Consider the following 27,221-nt stretch of genomic DNA (forward strand, 5'->3'; position numbering starts at 1 on the left):
ATCCACCTGTAAAACACTTGATTTGTCCCAATTGATAATCAACCCTGAAATTTGCCCAAATTTTTCAATTAATGTGATTACATTCCTCAAAGGTTCCCCAGGACCCTCAAGAAAAAGCAGAATGTCGTCAGCATACAGAGCAATTTTTTCTTCCATTTTCCCATACACAAACCCTTTTACTAACTGAGACCTTCTGATAGCCGCTGCCAGAGGCTCTACCGCTAGAGCAAACAGCAACGGGGACAACGGGCATCCCTGCCGCGTACCCCGAAATAGCTGAAAACCGTCAGACATTGCATTGTTCACCCTGATCTTAGCCACTGGAGAGGAGTACAGGAGCCTCACCCACGACACAAAAACCGGCCCAAACCCAAAGCGACTCAGAACCGACCACAGGTATTGCTATTCTATACTATCGAAGGCTTTATGCGCATCAAAGGAGACCACCACCCTCCCCCCAGCATTTTCCGCCGGTATCTGCATATTAAGAAATAACCTTCTCAAGTTGATGGCAGTGGATTTATTAGGCATAAAGCCCGATTGGTCCGAATGGACCACCTTTTCTATCACCCTGGTCAGTCTGTTCGCCAAGGCTTTAGCCAAAATCTTAACATCTGTAGTCAAGAGTGATATTGGTCTATATGACTCCGGCAATCTTGGATTGGATTGGAATATACACTGACACGACACATATCAGTCTAGCGAACACCTTACACACAAGAAATACATATTGTCCATCACTATCTATTACCACCTCTACCTCCTCGAACGGAACACTTGTATGCACGAGGATTGACACTCCCCTGGCATAGGTCGAGAATGTCGCATGGTAGGCCTTCCTCACCCATCTTTTATGCAATATACCCATTTTTTCTTTCACTAAGTTAGTCTCTTGAAGGCACACCAGCGAGGGTCTCTGTTTTACAATATATTGCAAAATAGCCTTACGTTTTGTATCATTGGATAGACCTCTAATATTCCAGCTCCAAATTTTAACTCTATCTCCCATCATTTTGCATAATAGTTAACCATCTCTTCCTCTGTCCATTGGTCTTCTTTACCCCCCTAAACTGGGCCCTCTTACCCAAACCTCCCCCCCAAGCCCTCATTATTACAAAATAACCCCTAACCCTACCCTTCCCTTCCCTGAATAACTTCCTCCCCCAAAACGTTATAACAGACAACGTACAATCTCCTACTCCCTCTCTGTATGAGAAAGGGGAACGCTGTTGCTATCCCAGCAGTGGCTCAGAAGCCAATACTAACCAGCAGTAGATTTCCCACTATCTTCCAGTCATTCCTCCCCCCACCCTTTAGAAACAGGATATATAAACAGTTGCGCCGCCGAACACAACCTTAGCGCACAAGAACCATACATCAAATTCTTTTAGTAGCAAATCAATATTAACCATCAACTCGATTTTTCTCCCCCCAACCTATCACAATAGCCAGAAGACCACATTTGACCCTCCTCAGCGGGTCTTTTCTGCTCCAATACGTTTTGCGTTCAAGTCCAGCCAATGTGATACTTCCTCAGGATTTTGAAAAAAGTGGCCACCACACGTAATTTAGCCGGATACAGCATAGAATAAACCAGACCCAGTTCACGTAAGCGTCTTTTAGCCTCTCCAAACTTCATCCTGAGCTTCTGTACAATTGTAGAATAATCAGGATATATAGATACTCGGTTGCCGTCGATACGACAGTTCCTCCATATTCCTGGCCCTCCTTAGCAGAATATCCCGATCTCTGTAGTTTAGGATTTTAGCTAGAAAGGTCCGTGGGGCGGAGCCAGGGGGCAGAGGTCTGGTCGGCACCCGGTGAGCTCTTTCGACCGCAAAAAGTTTAGTGAGACTGTCCCCTCCAACCTTAGTTTTCAGCCATGTCTCTATAAACTCAGTGGGGTTGTTTCCTTCTGCCTTTTCAGGCACACCAATAATTCTCAAGTTGTTCCTGCGCGACCGATTCTCCAAATCATCAGTTTTAAGCTCCAACTCCGCTATGCGCTGGACATATTTTTTCTCTCTCTTTGCCAGTTCAGCAATCTGATCTTCCGCTCCTGCCACACGTTCCTCCAACAATTCAACTCTCCCCTCCATCTTATGCATAGCTGAACGAAAAGAGGCAACTTCCCCTTTAAGGTCATCCACCTGGACAGTCAGGGTTGTCAAAGCAGACTTACAGAACATGACCGCAGAAAAGATATCTTTCAGGGTCGGCTCCCCAGTCTCATAAGCACACACATTCCCCATTTGAGCAGCATATTCCGGGGTCAGCTCAGCTAACTCAGTCAGTGGGGCATTTCTCATAACTGGAACATTGCTGGGTGTCATGGGGGATCCTCTCATCCTCCCCTCTGCCTGTGCCCCAGCCTGCTCACACACCTGTTCCCCTGAGTTCGCCGCTCCTCCTGTCTCCTCTCCACCGGCTCCCTGCATCAGCTGTACTGCACCTTCTGTCCTGGCAAATTGCTCCAGTCTGGCGATCACCTCCAGCCGCTTCTGGTAGGCAGTGCTTGCATTTGCCACCTCTTCCACAGCGCTGTCGGCGCCATCTTGGGAGCGCGTGCTGCCCGCCATCCCGACCTCCTTCTGTCTCTTGCGCGTCATTCTGTGGCTTCCTCGCTGTGCGGCTGGTGCCCACCGCTCCCCGGATACTCAGGGACTCCTCCACCGGTAATTGGCGGTCGGCGGCGCCTTTAATATGTCCGGATCACCGTTCGGGCAGCGGGAGAGGTCCGGCACACGTCCTCTCACATCTCCTGCTAGGCCACGCCACTGCATACTGGTATTATTTAGGCATTGTACGGTGATATTTTAGGGTTATGTGGCAGTCATATGTTTACACTGTATAGGAGAGATAGTTTGCATTGTTTGTTGCTCTATTTTGACAGATAAGGGCAGTTTTATGTTATGGTCTGGTGATGTAGGAGCGACATGCGACTAGCTCTGAGCAGGTGGTAACTATACAGACCGCAGTTCCTGATCTTAACACAGACACTAGCAGTAGCCGTGGGATGTTCCTGTCACTCCCTGGACACCTCGTCACAGCCGGAGAACTAGCTACCCCTAAAGGTAGAAACAGGAAAGCTATCTTGCCTCAGAGAAAGCCCCAAAGGATAGGACAGCCCCCCACAAATAATGACTTCTAGAGGAGAAGGAAATGACATACGTAGTATGAAACAAGATTTAGCAAAGGAGGCCACTTCTAGCTAGATAGAATTAGTACAGGACAGAACACTGTGCGGTCAGTAATAAAAACTTGAAAAAGTCCACTGCAGAGAAATGCAAAAATCTCCACACCTGACTAAAGGTGTGGAGGGCAAACTCTGCTGCCCAGAGCTTCCAGCTTAGCGGAATAGGTTCATACTGATAAGCTGGACAAATGAGCAAAACATAGAAAGTGCTGAACAACAAAGTCCACAACAAGTGAACTGCAAAAGGACAAGCAAGGACTTAGCTTTGCTGAACTGGTCAGAGTGTCAGGAAAATCCAAAGAGCCGTGACTCCAGGCTGGAACAATTGACAACTGGCATTGAATGAGAGAACAGGCCAGACTAATATAGCCGAGCCAGAAAGACGATCAGTGAAAACAGCTGCTGATGCTAAATCCCAGAAGCAGCCATACCACTCAAAACCACAGGAGGGAGCCCAAGAACAGAATTCACAAAAATGCCACTTACAACCACCGGAGGGAGCCCAAGAGCGGAATTCACAACAGTTTTAGTCGGGAATTGAATGGCGAGATTATGGGTAATATACGGCAATGTTATTTGGGCACCATACCATATAGTAGCAATTTTTGGATACTGTATATTGATACTATTTAGGGATTATTTGGCAGTATTATATTAATGCTGTAGAGGAGAATTATTTAGGAATTTTATGACCTATTTGGACTCAGAAGAGCATATTTTTTGAGCATTAAATGTCATTATTACGCCGGCAATATATCAGTGTTAAGGGGGTACTTTACAGTATTATAATTTGGATACCCCATGAACTAAACACCCCAATTAGAACATCGCAAGAGCGCTCTGGCTCTCCCCATTTCGTCCCTATACAGGGGTCATATTTTCATGGCCGAGGCCCCGGCGTTGTGTCCATGGAGTAGCTGTGGGGCAGTGGAGCTGATTGAGTTAGTTGTGTTATGTGGCGGACGGGCCTTTGGGTCCCTTCAGGTATCGGGACCCGTGTGTGACAGCTCCTCTACACCCTCTAAAAAAATGCATGGGTTCAGCAAAGTCCCGTCTGTATGCTGCATTGTATTGATGGATAGACTGTTGATTTCTGGAATGTCCTTGTAACCCCATTCCTCAGTGGCCGTCCTGGTATAAATCAACCACCGCTGTGCTCGAAGACACCGCTTCATAACTTCGGGGAGGTGCGAAAACAAAAACATGTCAGATTGACTGCCAGCAATTCAATAGATGATGGCCATGTAATGCAAATATCTCAGAAATGTGGTAGTAGTGCGGTGATACGTCCATCCATACTGGGCTGGCCACTAGACGGGCCAAATACTGCCTCCCCGTGCCACCATAAGAAATACCAGGGCTATTTGTAGAATGTGGAGCAGACCCTGCAACACACAGTATGGGATGGGAAAATCTCAGTGAGCGTAAAGCCCCTACCCTTGGAATGTATTACTGGGATATGAAAACAGGCAGGGACACTTCTGGGTTTCTAAAAAATAGATTTTTCTCCCACGATATTCTGCAGTTTATTTGTGTTGAGATTTTTCCAAAACGTCTGAAGAGCCAAAATCGTTTCATCTAGTTTTCTTGAGGACGATGGTCTCTGTAGCAGAAGAGCGAGATCATTCCTCAGATCTGGAGTCTGATGTAATCGGGAACTGTCCTTTGCCATAGCCCATCTGAGACAAGGGTCAAAAATAGAAAGACACAGGTGACCACAGTGGCCCTTCATGCTGCGGGACGGTACAGAACCATTAAAGTAGCTTTACAGCTTGGGATCCTTCCAAACAACTCCTCCTATGTCATCTGCCAGCATGGACATAGGGGATAATTACTGCTACTTTTTTACCTTTTTTCTAGAGCAAGCCAATCATGCTCATGACTAAGTCATGGACCCTTCCAGTGGCAAATGGAGTCCTACACACTGCTCCAGCTGCTCCATGGTGTCCCAACGAGGACCGGATCCTCCTTAGATACACTATAGGGTACATTCACACCTCTGAGATGACCATCCAAATTGCATCGAAAATTTGTCTTCTTGCAGGGTGGTCCTCATGGAGAAAATGGCAAGTGTGCTTAGTATAAGATGGAAATGAAGATCTGGGAACCTGGGCTGGATAAGAGGGGTCTTTTTAAAGAGGTGGCCTTTTGGAAAGAATTTGCTTGGCTCATGTGACCTCTGGTCTTGATCCTTGTAAACAACCTTTTTTATGCAATTTTCTTTTTGTTTTTAGCTATAAAAAAAGCACTGACGCTTCTATATTTTATTAGAAACACCAGAACTTCCTAATTTTATGGACTGTACAGAATTTACAAATGGTTGGCAAGTCTAAGCTTCACGTACCTGTTGCAGGTGGATCCATTCTGCTAAATCCACCCATCGACTTATCCATGGACCTTGTTTGTGCTCCAAGTTGTCGATCTGTTCTCCTGACGTTTCCGTAGAGTAGGTTCACATTGTGTAGACTTTACGCCCAGCATATACGGTACCTTCACTAACCTGATGGCCACATGTAGAGTGCCCTTGTATGAACTGATGGGAAACGTTCTGCTTCTTCATCTAATGTCTGGACAATAAACATACCGAAACATGTGATTTATTCCCGTTCCCGATGGTGATTGTTGAGTATTTTTTCTTTTTTTCCTCAGGTTAATCACACGGTTGTAAATAATGAGTCGTATCAAGAACGATTGACGCGTCTGGAAGGAGACAAGGAATCTCTTATTTTACAGGTAATTACACATTGGGGGGTGCGATATAAGATTTCATCATGATCCACATTTATATTGTATCTAGTGTTCAGAATTGATTCCACCGCCATCGGTGAAACATGTTCCTGTCATCAGATCCTTCGCAGTCACCATGGCTGTCCTAATGGAAAAAGTGGCACTTTGCCGAATTTAGCGTGAGGCTTCCAAACCTGGCCCTCTACAAGTAGTGAGGCGCTATGTGATAATGGCCAACTCTCCGCAGTGGCTTTTCATGAAGCTTTATTAGTTCATGGAAAAAAGCAGATCACTGAAAGTTTTCTACAAAATCACTTGCCCCCCTCCTACATCCCCCTCCAGGTCCCGTCCTCACCTGAATGTACGATAGGACCCCAGAGCTTTGTCTAATTGTAATGACCAGAGGTCCGAATAAGATCCAGTGAGTCACAAACCAAGACCAAGGCAGAAATCTCCAACGGTATTTACTCAAAGGCAAAATAATAAAGGTAATATGGAGAATATTAAGGCAGATGCACCCCAAAGATACACCAGCTCAGCAGCAGCTGAAATCACTGTGCCACTCCAAGGTCTCCTGAGAACTGTATGCTACAACAGACTAGTAAGAAATTTACCTAACAGGGCAACCAAAAACAGGAACAAGTGTAAATTGAATGTAGTGTTATCAAGGGAGCCCCTGGAACGGCACACTGAGTATAACTTACACAACTCTAATATAAGATACACCTCTAAAGTCACAATTAAACACTCTGAGCAGAGATACCCGGGTATCTATAACTTATGGTACCGTATCCTGAGATGGATCTCCTCTCAGGCAGGAATCCGCACAGGCTGCAGCCAGTCCATATCTTCAGCGCCAATAAGTTACAGCAAGCTCCTCTTGTCTTGTCGGCCGATGCCGAGCCCAAACGCCGGGGACTTAGTTAGTGGTCTCACGATGTTGTCTCTGCTTCTGTAGCTCCTAGGAATGCTTCCACGACAACCCGTCCGTCTCTGTATCAGCAGTCTGTCCAGACTTGTTTCTCCACTCAATGCACAGGGAATCACAGACTTCCAAATACGTACTGGGTTTGTAGTAAGTCTCAGTCTTTTCTTAGATAAGGGTTAGCTCTACTCCAGGAAACGTTAGCAACAAAAGTCTCTCTCAGAGTTAAACAAAAGGTTAGCTCTTCTCCAGGGGAACGTTAGCAACAACAAGTCTCTCAAAAGCTTCTTTGCCTCCAAACACACTCGCAGTAAATCCACACACAGTCTCTTTTAAGATGTCACCACAGCTTCTGCCTTTTCTTCCCGCCTTTCTCTCTCTGCTCCCACTTCCTTGTTTCACTTTACACACGAGACACCAGACCCCACCCCCCAGCACACATTGTCTCCGGGAGTTTTGCAGGGTCTGTTCTCTGCTGCAGCAAGCAAAAACCACAGGGTCCTAGTGCCCTCTCAGTGGGACTACAGTTCACCCTCTTACATGCCACCCCACTAGAGGTTGGCGTCCTCGACATACCTTCCCACTCAAATTCATCTTGAGCATATCGCTGAGGCGGTATTCCTGCCGTAGATCGTGTAGTTCTCAGTCCTACATCAACAGGTGCAACCTTAGAGGGAGCTAAAGTCTCTTCCGTGGTCGTGTTAGTGGGTGCAAGTGGAGTTGTCTCCTCCTGCGGCTCGATGTCCTGTGATACAGCGTCAGGACCAAGCAGTTGACCTGATGCACTCTCCCCAACAACATCCTCCATATCCCCAACATTCTCATCACCCGAGGCCAGATCGGTCACAGGGGGCAAATAAGCAGGCGCAGGAGTCAGCACACCATCAAACTCAAGCTCATTCAGAGTTCCCGCCCCTTGGAACATGGCCTCTGGCTCTAGGGGGATAGGCGCCGAATCTTCAAACCAGCACCGTTGTAGCATGTTACGGTGCAAATTACGGGTGGGCCCCCCTGTCCCCACCGGTTCGACCTCGTACACTGGAATCTCAGGATTCACCTGTTTTTTTATCAGATACGGTATCGCCTCCCATCGGTCACTCAGCTTTCCTGACCGTCATTTTGTCCTCACCAACACTCTCTCTCCCGGAGAGAACAATTCTGTTTGTACGGGTCGCGTGTCTCTATGAACCACTTGGCGAAGGCGGTCGCCCACCACCTGATGCACCACCCTCAACCGCCGCCGATGCTCTCGTACCCACTCGGATGCAGTCCGAAGGGGGACGGAGGAGGGATCTGGCATGTTCAAATCCTCAATGTCTCGGCCAGGTCTACCAAACATCAACATGTGTGGCGAGTAACCAGTAGTACTATGCACCCTGTTATTGTAAGCCCACATCAATTCGGGGAGATACTCAGACCAGCGTGTCTGTTGCTGACTCTCTAAGGACCTCAACATTTGCAACAAGGTCCGATTAAAACGCTCACACGCCCCGTTACCCTGAGGGTGGTAAGGCGTTGTTCTCGACTGCTCGATACCATAGAGCTGGTGCAACTCCTTCATCAGCGTCCCCTGAAAGCAGGCCCCTTGATCTGAATGTACTCTCTGCGGACACCCAAACACTTGGAAGAAATGTCGGCACACGGCCTCAGCCGCCGACTTGGCCGTCTGATCTCTTGTCGGCACCGCCACAGCATACTTGGTAAAGTGATCTGTCATCACCAGGCAATAGGAGTACCCTGACGTAGAGTACCCTATCAACACGTAGTCAATCATGAGTAGCTCCAGCGGAGCTGAAGTCTTAATAGACTGTGTGGGAGCCCGCTGCTCAGGGCTTTTGTTGAGCCCACAAATTCGGCACTGCCGACACGCGTCGGCCACCATCCCTCCCAACTCAGGGCAGTAGAGGACTCGCTGCAACCACTGAAGTGTCTTCTCACTTCCAAAATGGGCCCCCTTCTCATGCGCCTCACGAGCGACCACTGGACCCATCCCCACAGGAATTATCAGTTGGTACCGATGCTGCAGCTCCGACGGCAGGTATACCTTACGATACAAAAGACCTTGTTCCACACACAATTTATCCCATTGTCGAAGGAGTTTCATTCCTTCCATGGACAACTGAGCCTTGTCCTCTGCACTGGGCCAGACCTTGTTTTGTACCCAACGGCGCACAAGTGCAACATCCGGACACTCATCCTGGACTTTTGTCCAATCTGAGGATGTTTTACCCAGGACACAGGGCATCCCGGTGGCCACCCCACTTGAGTGTACCACACTTTGGAAGATAGGTATCTGCCCCAAAGCTGGAGTTTCAGTGTTCTCAAGTTGTTCGTCAACATCTTCCCCTGATGACCCAAGGGGCACTCTTGACAATGCATCTGCATTGCCGTTTTCTCGACCAGAGCGAAATTTAATGCGGTAATTGAACTTGGCTAGTCTGGCAACCCACCGCTGCTCCAACGCTCCCAGTTTTGCATTCTCTTAAGTGAGCTAGCGGGTTGTTATCTGTCATGACTAGCACCTCAGCTCCTGTTAGATACTCGGCGAAGCGTTCTGTCATTGCCCACACCAGGGCCAGCAATTCCAGCCGGAATGAGCTGTAGTTAGCCGGATTTCGCTCGGAGTCTCTTAAAGACCTGCTGCCATAAGAAATCACTCGCTCTCGGCCGTCCTGCACCTGTGCTAGTACTGCCCCCAACCCATGAAGACTACCATCGGTATACAACAAAAAAGGGGTGTCAAACCGGGCATATGCCAGCAATGGGGCACTCGTTAGGGCGGTTTTTACTTCATCAAATGCCTTTTTCTGTAGGGGTCCCCATGGAATGGGGCGGTTTCGAGGACCCAGCGCTGTCCCTCTCAAAAGTTAGTTCAAGGGACTCACCACTTGTGAGAATTTAGGCACAAACCGCCGATAGTATCCTGCTAGGCCCAGGAAGGCCCGCACTTCTCGCAGGTCACAAGGAGGTGGCCACTCTTGTACCGCCTTAATCTTACTGGCTATCGGTAGTACCCCGTCCGGGGTCACCAGATGCCCCAAATATTCAATCTGGTTTCGAAACAATTGACATTTTTTTGGCTTTATTTTCAGGCCGTAGCTCTTGAGCCGCCGGAGAACTTGACGCAGCTTCTCCAGATGATCTTCAAATGAGGTTCCGAACACCACAATGTCATCTAGATATATCAGGACTGATTCAAAATTTAGATCGCCTAAGCAATGTTCCATCAGGCGTTGGAAGGTTCCCGGGGCGGTAGCGAGGCCAAAGGGCATCCGGTTGAACTCAAAGAGCCCCATTGGCAAGACAAACGCCGTCTTGGCCCGATCTTTTTCAGCCATTGGGACCTGCCAGTACCCGCTTGCCAAATCCAACGTTGAGAAATACTTGGCCCGACCCAGGGCCGACAGGGATTCTTCAATACGGGGTAAAGGATATGCGTCCCGTACGGTGTGGGCGTTCAATTTTCGATAGTCCACACAAAATCGGAGTGTCCCATCCTTCTTGCGGACCAAGACTACAGGGGCCGCCCAGGGACTCCGGCTCTCTCGGATCACTTGGTTGTCCAGCATACTGGCCACCATGCTCTTCACCTCTTGATAAAGCGCTGGAGGATTTTGACGATATCTTTCTCTAATGGGTGGAGTATCCCCCGTTGGAATCTCATGCTCAATCGTCTAGGTGCACCCGAAGTCCTCTCCATGTCGGGAAAAGGTCTCTTGATGTTCCCACAAAACTCTCTCCAACTGCTCCAACTGCACGGGGGTCAGCTTCTCCCGATCCACTCCCATCTGCTCCATGATCACATGACCATTCCATTCCTCCGTAGGAGGCTCAGTCCGGCCTACTTCGACCGCAAAGGTCCAGGATGACTGTTGGTCTGGTCGCAGTTCGAATCCTGCATTTTCCGGCACCTTTTCTGCCGGCACGAACAGTTCAGCCAGTATGGTTCCAGCGGGAATCGCAACAGCTTCATCTAAAACATTGATGCATCGGACCGGCACTCGTCCATTCTTCACAATCGCCAGAGACCGGGCCACATGTACCTTGGCAAATGAGGAACCCTCTCGGGCGGGCTCAAGTAGCACTTCAAGCCCATTCAATCTCTGTGCAGCTCCCACAGGCAGCATTAAGAGTTCCTCTTGTCTGGGTCCCAGCAGGATCGGGGCCCTCGAAGTCACTCGGACCCGGCCCACCCGGCCACCTGGGACCGCACTTTTCAGCAAGTCGCAACTCAGCACTAGATGGTGTAGAATTCTCTGTGTGGGTCGGTGTCTTGTCGCACGGGCCCAGTATCGGGGTCCTTCACTGGCATACATCTGGTGATTCAAGTCTCGCAGCACGTTCATTCCGAGCGTCACTTCCATCCCTCTTCTAGGGGGGTGATCCACCAGCACTACCCCTTTCTGTCCCAGCTCTTGACCAAACATTTTTAGTTGCATCCACACGATTCCCTTGACTGACAATTGACCATTATTTGCGGCGGTCAGTCGTATCACTCGGCCATCCTCTGGAATCACTAGTCGACTGAAGTATCTCTCATATACTTCTAGAGGCATTATAGTACATTCGGATCCCGTGTCAACCAAGCACCTCATCTTCCGCCCTTCAAACTCTGCTTCTATCACTGGACTACATGCAAACAAATCTTGCTCATTCCGTCGAGGGCTTTGTGTGGGTGGGGCCGCTGCTGCTTGCCCTCTCATGGCAGCGGCTGGAAGTTTAAAGCCGGGACGTTTCTGGGGCTGCAACCGTCCGGCAGTAACGAGAGATGTGTCCCTGGCGCCCACACTTCCAGCAGGTGATTGCTCCTCGTGGACGAGGGCTTGACTCATTCTGATAGGATGACCTGGCCGTCTGTGGGGTCACCGTTCCAGGGGGTGGAGCAGGAGGCCCCCGTGAGGGGGTAGAGGCGGGATCAACTGTCAGTTGAGACAATTTCAGCTTCAACTCCTTCACCTCAGCACGCAAAGCTTGTACCACGCTTACCAGCCCCTCTCCCCCTGACCCTGATGACCCACCTTCCTCCAGCTGGGCACTGTTCACTGACCCCTCGGGCACATGGGCAGATTTCTCTTCCCTTTCCACTGCAGCTCGGTAAATCTGCCAGAAGGATAATTCTGGTGCAGCCCGGGCCATTTCCAACAGCTTGTCCCGGAGAAGTCTATTGGCTAAACCGGTGATGAATTGATCCCGGAGCAAGCGGTCTACCTCCCGGAACGCTCCCATGGCCCCCTGGTCTAGTCGCTGCATCTCATTCAGCGTCTCTTGCAAGATATTAGAGTACTGCATCAGGGACTCACACTCTCTCTGGGGACGATTAAAGAATAGGGACCGAAGCTGGGCCACACGCGCTCGGCCCCCCAAACTCCCCTCTAACAGTTCCAAAATCTTTTCTAACGTATCCCTCTCTGATTCTGGGCGCACCATCACCATACGTCTAATATCGCCCTCCAGTGCATTTAATGCCAGCTCAGCGCGTAACGCGGGGGTCAAATTACACATGAGCAGAATACTCCGGATTCTCTCAGCCCAATCTTGCAACGCCATATTGCGCCCGTCGTATTTCGGCATGTGCTGAAGTAAAGCTCCTACAGGCACATACCCTCCCGAAATCGCCGCGGCTGCCAGGGGAACCCCAACCCCCGAGGAGGATGCGGATACAACGGGGTCATTTCTACCCTCGTCCATGACAAACACTGGATCCTGCCGACTACGCCAAAAATGTAATGACCAGAGGTCCGAATAAGATCCAGTGAGTCACAAACCAAGACCAAGGCAGAAATCTCCAACGGTATTTACTCAAAGGCAAAATAATAAAGGTAATATGGAGAATATTAAGGCAGATGCACCCCAAAGATACACCAGCTCAGCAGCAGCTGAAATCACTGTGCCACTCCAAGGTCTCCTGAGAACTGTATGCTACAACAGACTAGTAAGAAATTTACCTAACAGGGCAACCAAAAACAGGAACAAGTGTAAATTGAATGTAGTGTTATCAAGGGAGCCCCTGGAACGGCACACTGAGTATAACTTACACAACTCTAATATAAGATACACCTCTAAAGTCACAATTAAACACTCTGAGCAGAGATACCCGGGTATCTATAACTTATGGTACCGTAACCTGAGATGGATCTCCTCTCAGGCAGGAATCCGCACAGGCTGCAGCCAGTCCATATCTTCAGCGCCAATAAGTTACAGCAAGCTCCTCTTGTCTTGTCGGCCGATGCCGAGCCCAAACGCCGGGGACTTAGTTAGTGGTCTCACGATGTTGTCTCTGCTTCTGTAGCTCCTAGGAATGCTTCCACGACAACCCGTCCGTCTCTGTATCAGCAGTCTGTCCAGACTTGTTTCTCCACTCAATGCACAGGGAATCACAGACTTCCAAATACGTACTGGGTTTGTAGTAAGTCTCAGTCTTTTCTTAGATAAGGGTTAGCTCTACTCCAGGAAACGTTAGCAACAAAAGTCTCTCTCAGAGTTAAACAAAAGGTTAGCTCTTCTCCAGGGGAACGTTAGCAACAACAAGTCTCTCAAAAGCTTCTTTGCCTCCAAACACACTCGCAGTAAATCCACACACAGTCTCTTTTAAGATGTCACCGCAGCTTCTGCCTTTTCTTCCCGCCTTTCTCTCTCTGCTCCCACTTCCTTGTTTCACTTTACACACGAGACACCAGACCCCACCCCCCAGCACACATTGTCTCCGGGAGTTTTGCAGGGTCTGTTCTCTGCTGCAGCAAGCAAAAACCACAGGGTCCTAGTGCTCTCTCAGTGGGACTACAGTTCACCCTCTTACATAATAATGGCTCATTGGAAGGTTTTGTCATTATCTGTGAGATTTTCAACTCGCTCAGAGGTCAGGTGGTTGCTTCATCTTCCAGGAGCTTCACGGATGATCTGAGATGTGGCACCCATTCACCAGTTGGGCCACCATCCCAAGCCATTTTTTCCTCCTGGGATCAATAAAGCAATAATCTACAATTACCTTTTTTTTTTCTGAAGTTTTCTTCCTTGCTACCTACCAGCATGGCCTCTATCGCTCCCTCCATGCATTGTACCCTAAGGTTTCTTTTGGGGGTTCCACATAGAGCTCCAGGGGGCTCATGCTTCAGTAGACATATACATTACATTGAGGTGGCTCTGGAGGTGTAGGGAAGGGAAAAAAGTTAATCTGCTCAACTTCCAGGGAGGATAATTCAATGTGAAAACCACTTAGGAACCCTGGTAGACCTTGTCTGATCAGGGTGTGGTGCAAGGAGTATAGGAACACACCAGGTCAGAAATAGAAGAAGGGTCCATGAGGACTGGGCTCCAGCACCAATGGGAAAATGTTAAAATATCACTTTTACTGTGCAATTAAAAACCTGTTGGGCTAAAGCGATGAATAAGGGTTGCTAACCTGAAAATCTTTTTTTTTATTTTTTTTTTAATCTTTTTGCATTTTCTCACCATGTTTTCCCATTGGTGCCGTAGCCTGGTTCTCATGGACCCTTGTTCCTGGCTCCGGATATACCTCCTGGTCCTGGGCCCTGAGACCCCTTGCACTTTTGCACACTATGAGCTAATTAGGAAAGCATTGCTCAGTCTGTTGGGAGGTAAAGGGGCTTTTTTTCTCTAACTTTACCCCTTGTATTGGTTGTTTTACTTTGTGACACAATTTTGGTGTAATTTTTCCATATGTTGTTGCACTTGAAGCCACATTCCCTTCCTTCTAAGTTGTTTTCATCTCCACCCCGGGAGGCACAAAAGACACACACTGAATGTGGTGCAGGGCATGTACGCCATTTTTCTTTTTTTTTTCTCAAGTTGAACCACAATCCACCGCATTGATCTGATTAAGTTTCCTCCGTAGTCTTCTCTGACAAGAGGCAAAATGTCCTCTGACGCTCTGGGGTGCATTCATTAAGGCCCCTAGGGAGTGGGAGGCCGCCAGCAAGTGCACGGTGTATTTCCCCAATTTTCTGGACTAACCTTTTGGTATCGTAACATCTAAAACTTCACTTATCTTTGAGCATGAAGCATTAATACATGCAAAATCAAGAAAAGAGATAATATATTGGGGTCTGGTAATCAATAATGAGGGTCTAAAAAATAACCCAAAATCAGGGGAATTCGATCTGAGCCAAAGTCTCCTCATGCAGCCAGGGCACATTATAGGAACGTCTCTGGGCCGCCTCCAAATAGTTAATCACCAGCTTAGTCACTAGATGCCGCCGCATGAAGATGTAGCTCTGGGCTCAGCTGTCATGTGGGCCTGACCGAGCATGGCCGCCGATCACTGCGCATAAAGAGAAATAGTTCAGATTGCAGAAAATCCTTGGCATGCCTTCCTGATGAAGTGAATTTAAAGGGGAATCATTGTGGAACTTTATATATCTGGATATTACGCACCACGCGGATTAGCGCACACTATTAAAGAGAACTGGTTACTCCCTATAAGTCCCTGGACATCTCGCGTATTCTCTGCAGCCCATCTCGCGTGTTCTCGGCAGCCCATCTCGCGTGTTCTCGACAGCCCAATTCGCGTGTTCTTGGCAGCCCATCTCGCGTGTTCTTGGCAGCCCATCTCGCGTGTTCTCGGCAGCCCATCTCGCGTGTTCTCGGCAGCCCAACTCACGTGTTCTCGGCAGCCCATCTCGCGTATTCTCTGCAGCCCACGTCGCGTCTTCTCAGCAGCCCGCCTCGCGTCTTCTCGGCAGCCCACGTCGCGTCTTCTCGGCAGCCCACGTCGCGTATTCTCGGCAGCTCACGTCACGTATCCTCGGCAGCCCATGTCACGTATCCTCGGCAGCCCATGTCACGTATCCTCGGCAGCCCATGTCGCGTGTTCTCAGCAGCCCGCCTCGCGTCTTCTCGGCAGCCAACGTCGTGTCTTCTCGGCAGCCCACGTCGCGTGTTCTCAGCAGCCCAAGTCGTGTCTTCTCGGCAGCCAACGTCGCGTATTCTCGGCAGCTCACGTCACGTATCCCCAGCAGCCCATGTCACGTATTCTCGGCAGCAGACGTCGCGTGTTCTCAGCAGCCCAGGTCGCGTCTTCTCGGCAGCCAACGTCGCGTATTCTCGGCAGCTCACGTCACGTATTCTCGGCAGCCCACATCACGTATTCTCGGCAGCCCATGTTGCGTATTCTCGGCAGCCCATGTCCTGTATTCTCGGCAGCCCATCTGGCGTATTCTCGGTAGCCCATCTGGTGCATCCTCGGCAGCCCATCTCGCGTTTAGACCAGGACAGCGATAATATTAAGGTCTGAATAAACGATCTGATCGGCTGATCGATCACTGGCTGATCGCTGTCATATTTACACGGACAAGCGGTCAAGTGATGATCGGCCTTAACAGCCGTGGTGCCAGTCACTAGAACGAACATATAGAAATGCCTGATGTGCCAAAGGTCGCTACAGAACAGCTGTGCCGCCCACAACAACCTGCACTTAAGCATGCAGGGATATCTGACAAACCGCATTCCTCCATAATGCCATAATAGCAGTGTGACCTCGCCAAGTGGAACTCGCCGCGTGCTCTAGACGTGTGATCCTAATTTAATGAGAGTCGATATAAATCCTGCGGCTCGTCAGCAGCCTCTTGGCCTGGGTGTGCAGACTTGTTCCAGACTCTTTTTTTATAGATATATATTGGAGTGCCAATTCCATTTGTGTGGATAAATATTTTGCTCATCTCTGGTGTTTTCTGCACTCGTGTAGTAACTTGCTAAGTTAGGAAACGTCTCAAGCCTCCGCTCGGTTAGTGCTTAAACTTGCCCTGCGCTCATTACATGTTTGCCGCCACAGCCGCTTGCGGATGGGTACGGCTCTCCGCTTCACTTGTCGGCAGTGAAACAATCGCTCGGCTCCCAGAAGAAAGATTTTATTGTTTTTTTCCACGTAAAGCAGAGTGCTGACAGAGCCCGAGTCTGAGATTGCTTCACTGCTGTGAGAAAACAGGGTTGTGAAACCGAAGGCAGCAGAAGGAAGCCGAGAGCCGGCGTCGTCTGTGCGCAAAATATCAGAACTAGGGAGGTAAGAGGGGCTCGTTGTGAAGAAACGTCAGGCTGAGAATGGGAAGTGTCTCGCCTTCTGCTTTCCTCTGCTCTTTATGAGACCTCCTCTCACATAGTCTTCCTCCTGTGACCGTCATGTCCTTGCTCTCGTAGGTGAGTGTCCTCACAGATCAGGTGGAGGCCCAAGGAGACAAGATCCGGGACCTGGAAACCTGCGTAGAGGAACATCAAGTGAAACTTAATGCTACCGAGGAAATGCTCCAGCAGGTAAGATCACTATCGAGATCGCGGTCTATCGGTGGGCAGCCAGTATGGGTGGTTCATGGTAGGAGGCAAGCTTGGGACTGTAGTCATCGTAGAACATGGCTGAGCCCAATGAGGTGTCCTTCAGACCCCGGGTGTCCTTCAGACCCCGGTGTAAAGTGCAGAGCCATCAGTCAGTGAGCGCGAGTGCAAAATCTCTAGCAGGCCTAAAATTATCACACAGCTTTATTAGCCAAAGGCACATTTTGGGTCCAGGCGTGACTGTGACCCATGCACCCAGTATAGGTACGACCCTGTAAACAAAGGGGAACTACACTTTTAAAACACTTTTGATATGTTGTCTCTCTTGTTGAGGAGGTTGTCTCCCTGTCAGTCTTCAGGAGCGCACCGCTCCTCTACCTCCTGACTTCCGATTTGCCAGGGGAGCAGTGCGCTCCTGATGATTGATAGTGCAGACTGGCGGCGCCATTTGCGTGAACTGTGCACGCTCTGATACGGTTATCAGAGGCAGCTTTACCTTTGTAGGATCGGAGGGAACTCAAGCTGGGAATCCACAATCTGGCCTTAGGTAGAGCAGTGCTTGCAAGCTCCATAGAAAATAGCATGTAAGTGCTGAGCTCATTGCCTAAGAGACCGGCCACTTCTGATAGACTGCAGAGGTGGCTGGTAACATAGGCTACAAGCTGTAAAATATAAAATTACGATAATAACTTTCAAACCTACCACAGTCTCAGCCCAGACATAGAGTGCACAAATACGAGGACCATGCGGCGTGCAAAGTGTAAAGCATCATGTATTCTCCCTGTGATTGGTGGTGGATGTTGTTGGAGCTGTAGCCAGAAGGCAGTGGCAGCACGTTCATGGCGGCTAAGACAAAACAGGTAATCTGGTGGAAGCAGTGGATCCTATATGAGAGCGCGGGAGGCGTGAGTGGCGTGAGTGCCGCTGTAGTATCTGGGTAATTGGGCGGATATTGGATGCTTAATGAAATGTTACCTCCAGCGATCAGCTGTAATCTCTGGGGAAACCTGCCAATTTCTCTACAGCGCCTCCGCAGGAGAAATGAAGCATTACATCAATGTGTTGTGTGTGTATAATGCAGGACAAGACTGGTCCTTAAGGAGCAAGGGATCTTTATTAACTCAAGGAGGACCTATGTAATTGGGTTTCCTATACTGGACAAACCCTTTAAATTGTATTGTTTCTTTTAAATATGGCTGCACAATTCGGGCCCATGTGACGCTGCAGTATGTTCTGTATGATCATTAGGGACCTCAATCTGAGGGCCATCATAATAAAGAAAAAGTATATCTGGGAATTGTCCTTCATGCCATGGTAACACCCGCTGTCATTTACAGTTCACTGTGGAGGCGGAGTCTCATGGAGATCTATGTCCAGCCCATAGATCGTAACAACTCATTTCTATATTAAGAAAAACATGGCTTTCTCTGGAATAAGACATCAGATCACAGATATCAAGGTGTCATTTTATGCAGCGTCCTAAAACGTACATGCCCTTATAGATGCTCTTCAAAGTCATGACCCGACCCAGGCAGAAGTAGACACTTTTAGGTGGGGTTTCCTTAGACCAAACCATTTTCCACCTGGGATTTCGCCGCATTTCCTAGACTTGTACATGCCCCTCCAGCCTCCTTAGCTATGAAACGAAGTGTTTCTCCATCTGTGTCATGCCGAACAGTATGGAGTCCGTGTCCCGCCATTTATTGACATGTCTGGAAGTGTATAGATGTCTTGTGCACCACAAACGCTGACATTTTTTAGCTCCAAACCCTGCGGTCAGCTTGGCACTGTGCATTGGGAAAAGATAAAAATCTGATTTTTATTTTTTATTTTTAATATTTGATGTAAAACCTAGTATGCGAGGCGGTCGTCAGCAATGAATTTGCTCGACGGGTTCCTTGTGCTCCGAGCCTCGTTGTGTCTCTGACCACCTCCCGCAGACGAGAGCAAACACCACATGTGCCGAGCGAGGCCAGACATGGCGTTTCTGCAGGATCCCCAGACCCATCTCTCGTATTGTTCCACGCCGGCCCCCACTGTATATTCCCATCTAGCTGGGACAACGTGGAGCTTTCTCAGTAATTATCACGACGGCCTGAGGCTCTGCGGCTGTCGTTCCTCCATGAAAGAGTTTCATTGTGAAGGATGATTGAACGCGCTGTCATCATCGTAAGCGCCAGAGAACCAGTCCTTCATCGTAATCCAACGTGGAATTATTTATGTGTTTATTGCTGCCACTCTTCTGAGTGAGCGTGTGACTATGGTGGGCTGAGTGATCACACCGGCTCCATCAGGGCTGACCATGATTCTCCCTTCATTAGAAAGCTAGAAATCATTGATGAATACGACAGGAACCATCTTCATTCTATGGCTTTAGTGTCACTTATAGGTTTGGGAGAAGATGGGTAAAGTCCTTGTATTAAGATTTTATGGTCTCACTAATGCCTCGTAAATATGTGATGAGCAGAGTAAACCTTTCCCCCAGGGATCAGCTCTGGATGGACACGCGTGTCCTCGGGGGCGGGAGAGGATGATGAGATCAATGTATGAGTGGCCAAAACTGGAGAAGAACAAGAGCTTCACCGCTTCCACATGACATCATGTACTGAGGGGCAAGTAACCTCGCTAACGTCTGTGAGCAGCTCCGCACCATTGAGACCGATGCACGTGATTCTACTATCTGGCATAAGTGGAGTAGCATGGGTGGCCACAGGGCACAGCAAGTACCGAATTTTGCTGTAGACTGAGAAACAGAACATCTTAAAAATAGTTATATAGTTTTTATATTTTTTATTGTATATGTATTTTTTAATGTAACTACAGTAAGCTATCGCCATAGCCCTAAACTTAACTCTAGCACTAGTCATAACCTTTACTCATCTTGTCTCCTTAATCCTAGTTTACTCCTTAACCCTAGTCCCCGACCGTATCTCTAGTCCCCGACCGTATCTCTAGTCCCCGACCGTATCTCTAGTCCCCGACCGTATCTCTAGTCCCCGACCGTATCTCTAGTCCCCGACCGTATCTCTGGTCCCCGACCGTATCGCTGGTCCCCGACCGTATCGCTGGTCCCCGACCGTATCGCTGGTCCCCGACCGTATCTCTGGTCCCCGACCGTATCTCTGGTCCCCGACCGTATCTCTGGTCCCCGACCGTATCTCTAGTCCTCAACCCTACCTCTAGTCCCCAACCCTATCTCTAGTCCCTCTCCCCAACCTTCATCCTTACAATGGAAAGATTAAATTTTATTGGTTATCAGTCCTGTATAAGTGATAATAGCCCTGAAAATTACAACACAAGTAAGGGCGCACACATTCTGCATCAATGGGCGGGGGATCTCAGAAGCATCGCCTCTGGTGGCCCAAAAGAAGGAGCCTCAGTCTAACAGAATACAGCCACAACTGTGCCACTTGGATACCTGCGGCTATTGGCCAACACCTCCTTATATAGCAATCTATCCCATTCCCCACATTGTGAAGAGGAGGAGCCATATGAAGTCCTTCTGGTGGGTTTATGTCTATGCTCCTTGACCTCCTTGGGTGGTCTCTTTTTTAATAGTGGGGATTATGGACTGAGTGATAACATTCTGATATAACCTGAGGAAAAATTAGGACATTGGGTTAATCTTTTGTCCTACTGAAGACAGGCCGGAAGGGGGGAGGCTCCTGCTGCAGCCAGTTGTCCAACAGCCACATACAGGCCAGAGGGGGGAGGCTCCTGCTGCAGCCAGTTGTCCAACAGCCACATACAGGGCAGAGGGGGAGACTCCTGCTGCAGACAGTTGTCCAACAGCCACATACAGGACAGAGGGGGGGAGGCTCCTGCTGCAGCCAGTTGTCCAACAGCCATATACAGGGCAGAGGGGGAAGGCTCCTGCTGCAGACAGTTGTTCAACAACCACACACAGGACAGAGGGGGGAGGCTCCTGCTGCAGCCAGTTGTCCAACAGCCACATACAGGGCAGAGGGGGGAGGCTCATGCTGCAGCCAGTTGTCCTACAGCCACACACAGGAAAGTGAGGAGGGAAGCTCCTGCTGCAGCTAGTTGTCCAACAGCCACATACAGGGCAGAGGGGGGAGGGTCCTGCTGCAGACAGTTGTCCAACAGCCACACACAGGACAGAGGGGGGGGAGGCTCCTGCTGCAGCCAGTTGTCCAACAGCCACACACAGGACAGAGGGGGAAGGCTCCTGCTGCAGCCAGTTGTCCAACAGCCACATACAGGGCAGAGGGGGGAGGCTCCTGCTGCAGACAGTTGTCCAACAGCCACACACAGGACAGAGGGGGGAGGCTCCTGCTGCAGCCAGTTGTCCATCAGGCACACACAGGACAGAGGGGGGGGAGGCTCCTGCTGCAGCCAGTTGTCCAACAGCCACACACAGGACAGAGGGGGGAGGCTCTTGCTGCAGCCAGTTGTCCAACAGCCATAGGACAGAGGGGGAAGGCTCCTGCTGCAGCCAGTTGCCCAACAGCCACATACAGGGCAGAGGGGGGAGGCTCCTGCTGCAGACAGTTGTCCAACAGCCACACACAGGACAGAGGGGGGGAGGCTCCTGCTGCAGCCAGTTGTCCATCAGGCACACACAGGACAGAGGGGGAGGCTCCTGCTGCAGCCAGTTGTCCAACAGCCACATACAGGCCAGAGGGGGGAGGCTCCTGCTGCAGCCAGTTGTCCAACAGCCACATACAGGGCAGAGGGGGAGACTCCTGCTGCAGACAGTTGTCCAACAGCCACATACAGGACAGAGGGGGAGAGGCTCCTGCTGCAGCCAGTTGTCCATCAGGCACACACAGGACAGAGGGGGGAGGCTCCTGCTGCAGCCAGTTGTCCAACAGCCACATACAGGGCAGAGGGGGAAGGCTCCTGCTGCAGACAGTTGTTCAACAACCACACACAGGACAGAGGGGGGAGGCTCCTGCTGCAGCCAGTTGTCCAACAGCCACATACAGGGCAGAGGGGGGAGGCTCATGCTGCAGCCAGTTGTCCTACAGCCACACACAGGAAAGTGAGGAGGAAGAGGTTATGTCTGATCCGCTGACACACACAGAAGATTTTGTTAGTTATTTCTTTATATAAATATGAGACAAAATCGGGTCCAGGAAAAGGAGGAAAGTAAGAAATGAATTTTCTTTTAGTCTTTAAATAATGTGTCACATCAGTCTAATTCCATGTCCCTTTTTATATAGTACCAAAACCTGTCCCGCAATTATCTGTGTCATATTGTGCCATTAGGAGGGAGTAGTTCCTTCTTTAGAAGCCTTATAAACCTGAGCTGTTTCTTTAAATACACCTGGTCGAGGCTTAATAATGTTGAGTGATCCTAGGAGTCTTTAATTAAAGCATCTGCTTATTTTTTTCCATAAACAGCGCCACTTTTGTCCACAGGATGTGTCTGGTATTTCAGCTTGTCTTCAATTAGTCTGTAATAGTATATGGGGTGAAGGGGTCACATAATTTTATCTATTCCTGGACTGTAAATGTGGTGTGAACTCAGCCCAAGAAGACAGACCTGGAGATAAGGATTTAATCAGATCACAGATGGACATGTGCAGAACATATTGGGATGTTCCGGGATCTTGGGGGGGATGGGGGGGGGAATGAAACTCATTAGGCATCAAGTATTGCTGATGTCTGCGACATATTGATCAGAAAACGAGCTGCCCAGAGCCAAAAAGTTCATAAATTGTATGTGGAAAGGGAGAATATAACAGGATAATGGTGGGGGGGGGGAGAAAAGATAACTTTTCAAAAAAACATTTGTAAGCAATGAAACCCCTTTAATTCAAGCAATTGCATCGGGCTTGATGGAGGAAGTATGGGGCACTGCTGATTGGCAGAGGAGGTATGGGCTATTGGGGGTTGGCGGAGGAGGTATGGGCCATCAGGTGCTGGCAGAGGAGGTATGGGCCATTGGGAGTTGGCGGAGGAGGTATGGGCCATTGGGGGTTGGCAGAAAAGGTATGGGCCATCGGGGGTTGGCAGAGGAGGTATGGGCCATCAGGGGTTGGCTGATGAGGTATGGGCCATCAGGGGTTGGCTGATGAGGGATGGGCCATTGGGGGTTGGCGGAGGAGGGATTGACCATCGGGGGTTGGCGGAGGAGATATGGGCCATCGGGGGTTGGCGGAGGAGGTATGGGGCATTGGGGGTTGGCGGAGGACGTATGGGGCATCGGGGGTTGACGAAGGACGTATGGGGCATCGGGGGTTGACGGAGGAGGTATGGGACATCGGGGGTTGGCGGAGGAGGTATGGGCCATCGGGGTTTGGCGGAGGAGGTATGGGCCATCGGGGTTGGCGGAGGAGGTATGGGCCATCGGTGTTTGGCGGAGTAGGTATGGGCCATCGGGGGTTGGCGGAGGAGGTATGGGCCATCGGGGTTGGCGGAGGAGGTATGGGCCATCGGTGTTTGGCGGAGTAGGTATGGGCCATCGGGGGTTGGCGGAGGAGGTATGGGGCATCGGGGGTTGGCGGAGGAGTTATGGGCCATCGGGATTTGGCGGAGGAGGTATGGGCCATCCAAAATCAGGAGTGGAGTGAGTAAAAAGCAGCACCGTCCCGACGCGCTCCTGCTCGTCCCTCTGACTACACTGTGTTCCAAATTATTATGCAAATTGGATTTAAGTGTCGTAAAGATTTAATTGTTTTGTTTTTCAAATAAACTTGTGGATGGTATTGTGTCTCAGGGTTCAATGGATCACTGAAATCAACCTGAAACACATGTGATAATTAGTTTTCCAGGTGATTCTAATTAAAGGAAAACTACTTAAAAATGATGTTCCACATTATTAAGCAGGTCACAGGTTTCAAGCAATATGGGAAATAAAAAGGATCTCTCTGCTGCTGAACAGCATCAAATAGTGTAATGCCTTGGTCAAGGGATAAAAACAATAGATATTTCCCGAAAACTTAAGCGTGATCATCATACTGTTAAGAGATTTGTGGCTGTATCTGAGCACAGATGTGTTCGTGCTGATAAAGGCAGAATGAGGAAGGTTTTTGCCAGTCAAGTTCATCGGATTAAGAGAGCAGCTGTTAAAAAGCCATTACAAACCAGCAAACAGATATTTGAAGCTGCTGGTGCCTCTGGAGTCCCTCGAACTTCAAGGTGCAGGATCCTTCAAAGGCTTGCTGTGGTGCATAAACCTACTATTCGGCTACCCCTAAACAGTGTTCACAAGCAGAAACAGTTGCAGTGGGCCCAGACATACATGAAGACTAATTTTCCAACAGTCTTGTTTACTGATGAGTGTCGAGCAACTGTGGATGGTCCAGATGGATGGAGTAGTGGATAGCCACCATGTCCCAACAAGGCAGCGACGTCAGCAAGGAGTGGTGGAGTCATGTTTTGGGCCAGAATCATGGGGAAACAGCTGGTAGGGCCCTTTATATACTTTGCAGAGGTCATTTTCACACCTTTAGGAACCTTAGAGTTTCTGACTGACAACTTTCTTCCATGGTATAAAAAGGAGAAACGTGCCTTAAGGAGCAAAATCTTCTTCATGCATGACAATGCACCATCTCATGCTGCAAAGAATCCCTCTGAGTCATTGGCTGCTATGGGCATAAAGGGAGATAAACTCGTTGTGTGGCCACCATCTTCCCCTGACCTCAACCCTGTAGAGAACCTTTGGAGTATCATCAAGCAAAAGATCTATGAGGGTGGGAGGCAGTTCACACCAAAACAGCAGCTCTGGGAGGCAATTCTGACTTCACGCAAATAAATGCAAGCAGAAACTCTCCAAAAACTCACAAGTTCAATGGATGCAAGAATTGTGAAGCTGATATCAAAGAAGGGTTCCTATGTTAACATGTAACTTGGCCTGTTAGGATGTTTTGGAGTTAAATAGCTTTTTTGTTCAGTGAATGTGACCTCCTAATGCTGCAAATTCCACAAATTAGCATTTTCAGTTCTTTAAAACATATCAAATGTTTAGAAATTCTACTGTGCCTAATAATTTGGAACAGTGCATTTTGAGTTTTTATTCATTTTGGAGATTATACTGTTATCATTGGGAGGTTTCTCAATAAAATTCAATGTATATTCTAACGGGTGACGACTTTTATTAGACTGACTGTCATTTGCCCCAACCTTTTAGGAAAATCTGAGAAAAATGTAATTTGCATAATAATTTGGAACATAGTGTATATACCATACTCCTTCCTTTAGCTTCAAAAACTGCATAAAAAACTTCTTAAGTTTTTCTGGTGTTCAAAAAACATAAGTTTTTTTGCAAGTAGAAACTTTCAGTTAATGCTCTGTTTTGAGGGGAATCTGGAGGTATAACTGTGTTCACACTGAGGACAGCGCCTAGTTTGAAAAGATTTCCTTCAAAATCCACTTCTAAGATGTGACCTGCGTTTTCTATTTTTCCACCAGATGTTTCTCACAACTTAGAAGAAATGGAAAAATAAATGGCTTAACAGACTGAACGTGCCCAAATGTTTTTCCGAATGTTTTTGAGAAGGCTTTTGTAGAGGATCCGCTCCCCAAAAATCTTCAAAAACTCTCGATCAGCCGCGGGATATGTGCAGACAGAGTTTTTGTGGGGTTTTTTTTTGAGTAGATGAGCTAAAAAAAACTATTGAAAGAGTTCCTATTCGTTTCACTGTTAATCATCTTTGCTGTTCACATGGAGGAGTTTTTTTATTTTTTTACTTCTGCTTTTGGTTTTTAAACCGCTTGGTAAAAAAAAAATGCATGTCACTTCTATGAAGCATCTTCTGATGGAATCCACACCAAATTAATCCTTGTCTAATTAAAAGATGCAAAAAAACAGTTCAGAAAAAAACCTTCAAAATGTTTCAAACAAAAAAAAATCTTCCTCCAAAAACTCCCCAAAAAGTAGTGTTTCCTGGTTCCTGCTTTAAGAACATCTGTTATTGCAGAGTTTCTATATAATTTCAGACTTTTTAAGGCTGATGGTAAAGACAAGTCCATGGAGTTCCTCTATGACCCAACGTGAGTTGTTTTTCGCACTCCAAAATCCTTTTCAAAAAGTTTATAAAATATATATATATATTTTTTTTTACATATATATTTTTTGCAAACTTTTTTTTTGTAGAAAGAGTCCCCAAAACAAAACACTCTCTGTACCCCGTGCCATAATGAAAGATGTGTTAAGGTCCCGTCAAAACCAGCAACAATGTAACATCAAAACTGCATCTGGAGAGAAAGATGAGCGCTGAATTCAGTGCAGAGTGTCCACAGAGCATACAGGTACACGAACTTCTAGAATAGGTCTAGAAAAATTGTCCAGGAGGTGCGACGGATTGAAATTACTGGGTCAATGCAATGGCCCTGCTCATCCTGGGCCTCCTGTTTCACCCCAGCAGAGAATAGAACAATGGCCATTGGCCGCCTCTGCTGCACTTGGCTCCTGCGGACGCAGCTGTTCCCTGCGGCTTCGGGAATGTTAATCCTGCGCTCTCAGCAGTAAAGCCCCCCGTCTCTGGTTGTACCGGAGATTTAGGGTCTCCTCTTACTATTCTGATTGACGTGAGCGTGGTGACTAATCCCGGCCCGTGGACATCTCGGGGAGCGGCGCTGCAGCTTCGGACTTTGGTGTTGGCGTCCATTGTATTCCCGCAGATTTCTGTGCCAGGAACATGAGAAGTCAGTGCACCCAATGGCTCCTGTCCAGTGATCTCACTGCTTCATGTAACCGGACTACTACTCCCAGCATGTCGGTGAAGGTTCAGTGCGGAGATCTGTGCGTCTGTCATTCCGTAGATATATTGCAGTTAGTGAGGAAAGAAAAGAATCTAAAAAAATAAAAGGCGCAAAAAATAAATAAATCCACTGCATCAAATCTGCACAAAATAAAAAGCACAAAACCCCAGAATAATCCGAGCAGGTTTCTATTGCAGTTTTTAGTTCTGACACCTGAAGCAAAAATGCAGCAGGAAAGGAAATGTCTGCACATGTGATGGCGGCCGAATGTGTCCGTCAGCTGCAGGTTTATCGCGAGCCGTATCTGCCGCCGCACCCGATGGCGGATCATCTCCGAATACTGGGACGCGGCTGTCACTGAACCTGCCGGGAGGTTTATTACCATTTATCCTGCAGCCAAGAATAAGACCCATGTACAGC

The 27,221-nt window shown here is 48.6% G+C and overlaps 1 protein-coding gene across 6 annotated transcripts in view; it reads left to right on the plus strand.

Annotated features, from left to right (window-relative positions):
- PPFIBP2 (PPFIB scaffold protein 2) overlaps positions 1 to 27,221 on the plus strand; it is a 149,511-nt gene that overhangs the window by 64,017 nt on the left and 58,273 nt on the right. For all 6 annotated transcript variants that reach the window (XM_077286661.1, XM_077286655.1, XM_077286656.1 and 3 more), the window contains exons 4-5: positions 5,846 to 5,929; positions 16,998 to 17,111. In XM_077286661.1, the coding sequence (XP_077142776.1) occupies positions 5,846 to 5,929; positions 16,998 to 17,111 (198 nt within the window). The remainder of the gene's footprint in view (positions 1 to 5,845; positions 5,930 to 16,997; positions 17,112 to 27,221) is intronic.

Source organism: Ranitomeya variabilis, chromosome 2 (assembly GCF_051348905.1).
Source record: "Ranitomeya variabilis isolate aRanVar5 chromosome 2, aRanVar5.hap1, whole genome shotgun sequence".
Classification (NCBI taxonomy): domain Eukaryota; kingdom Metazoa; phylum Chordata; class Amphibia; order Anura; family Dendrobatidae; genus Ranitomeya; species Ranitomeya variabilis.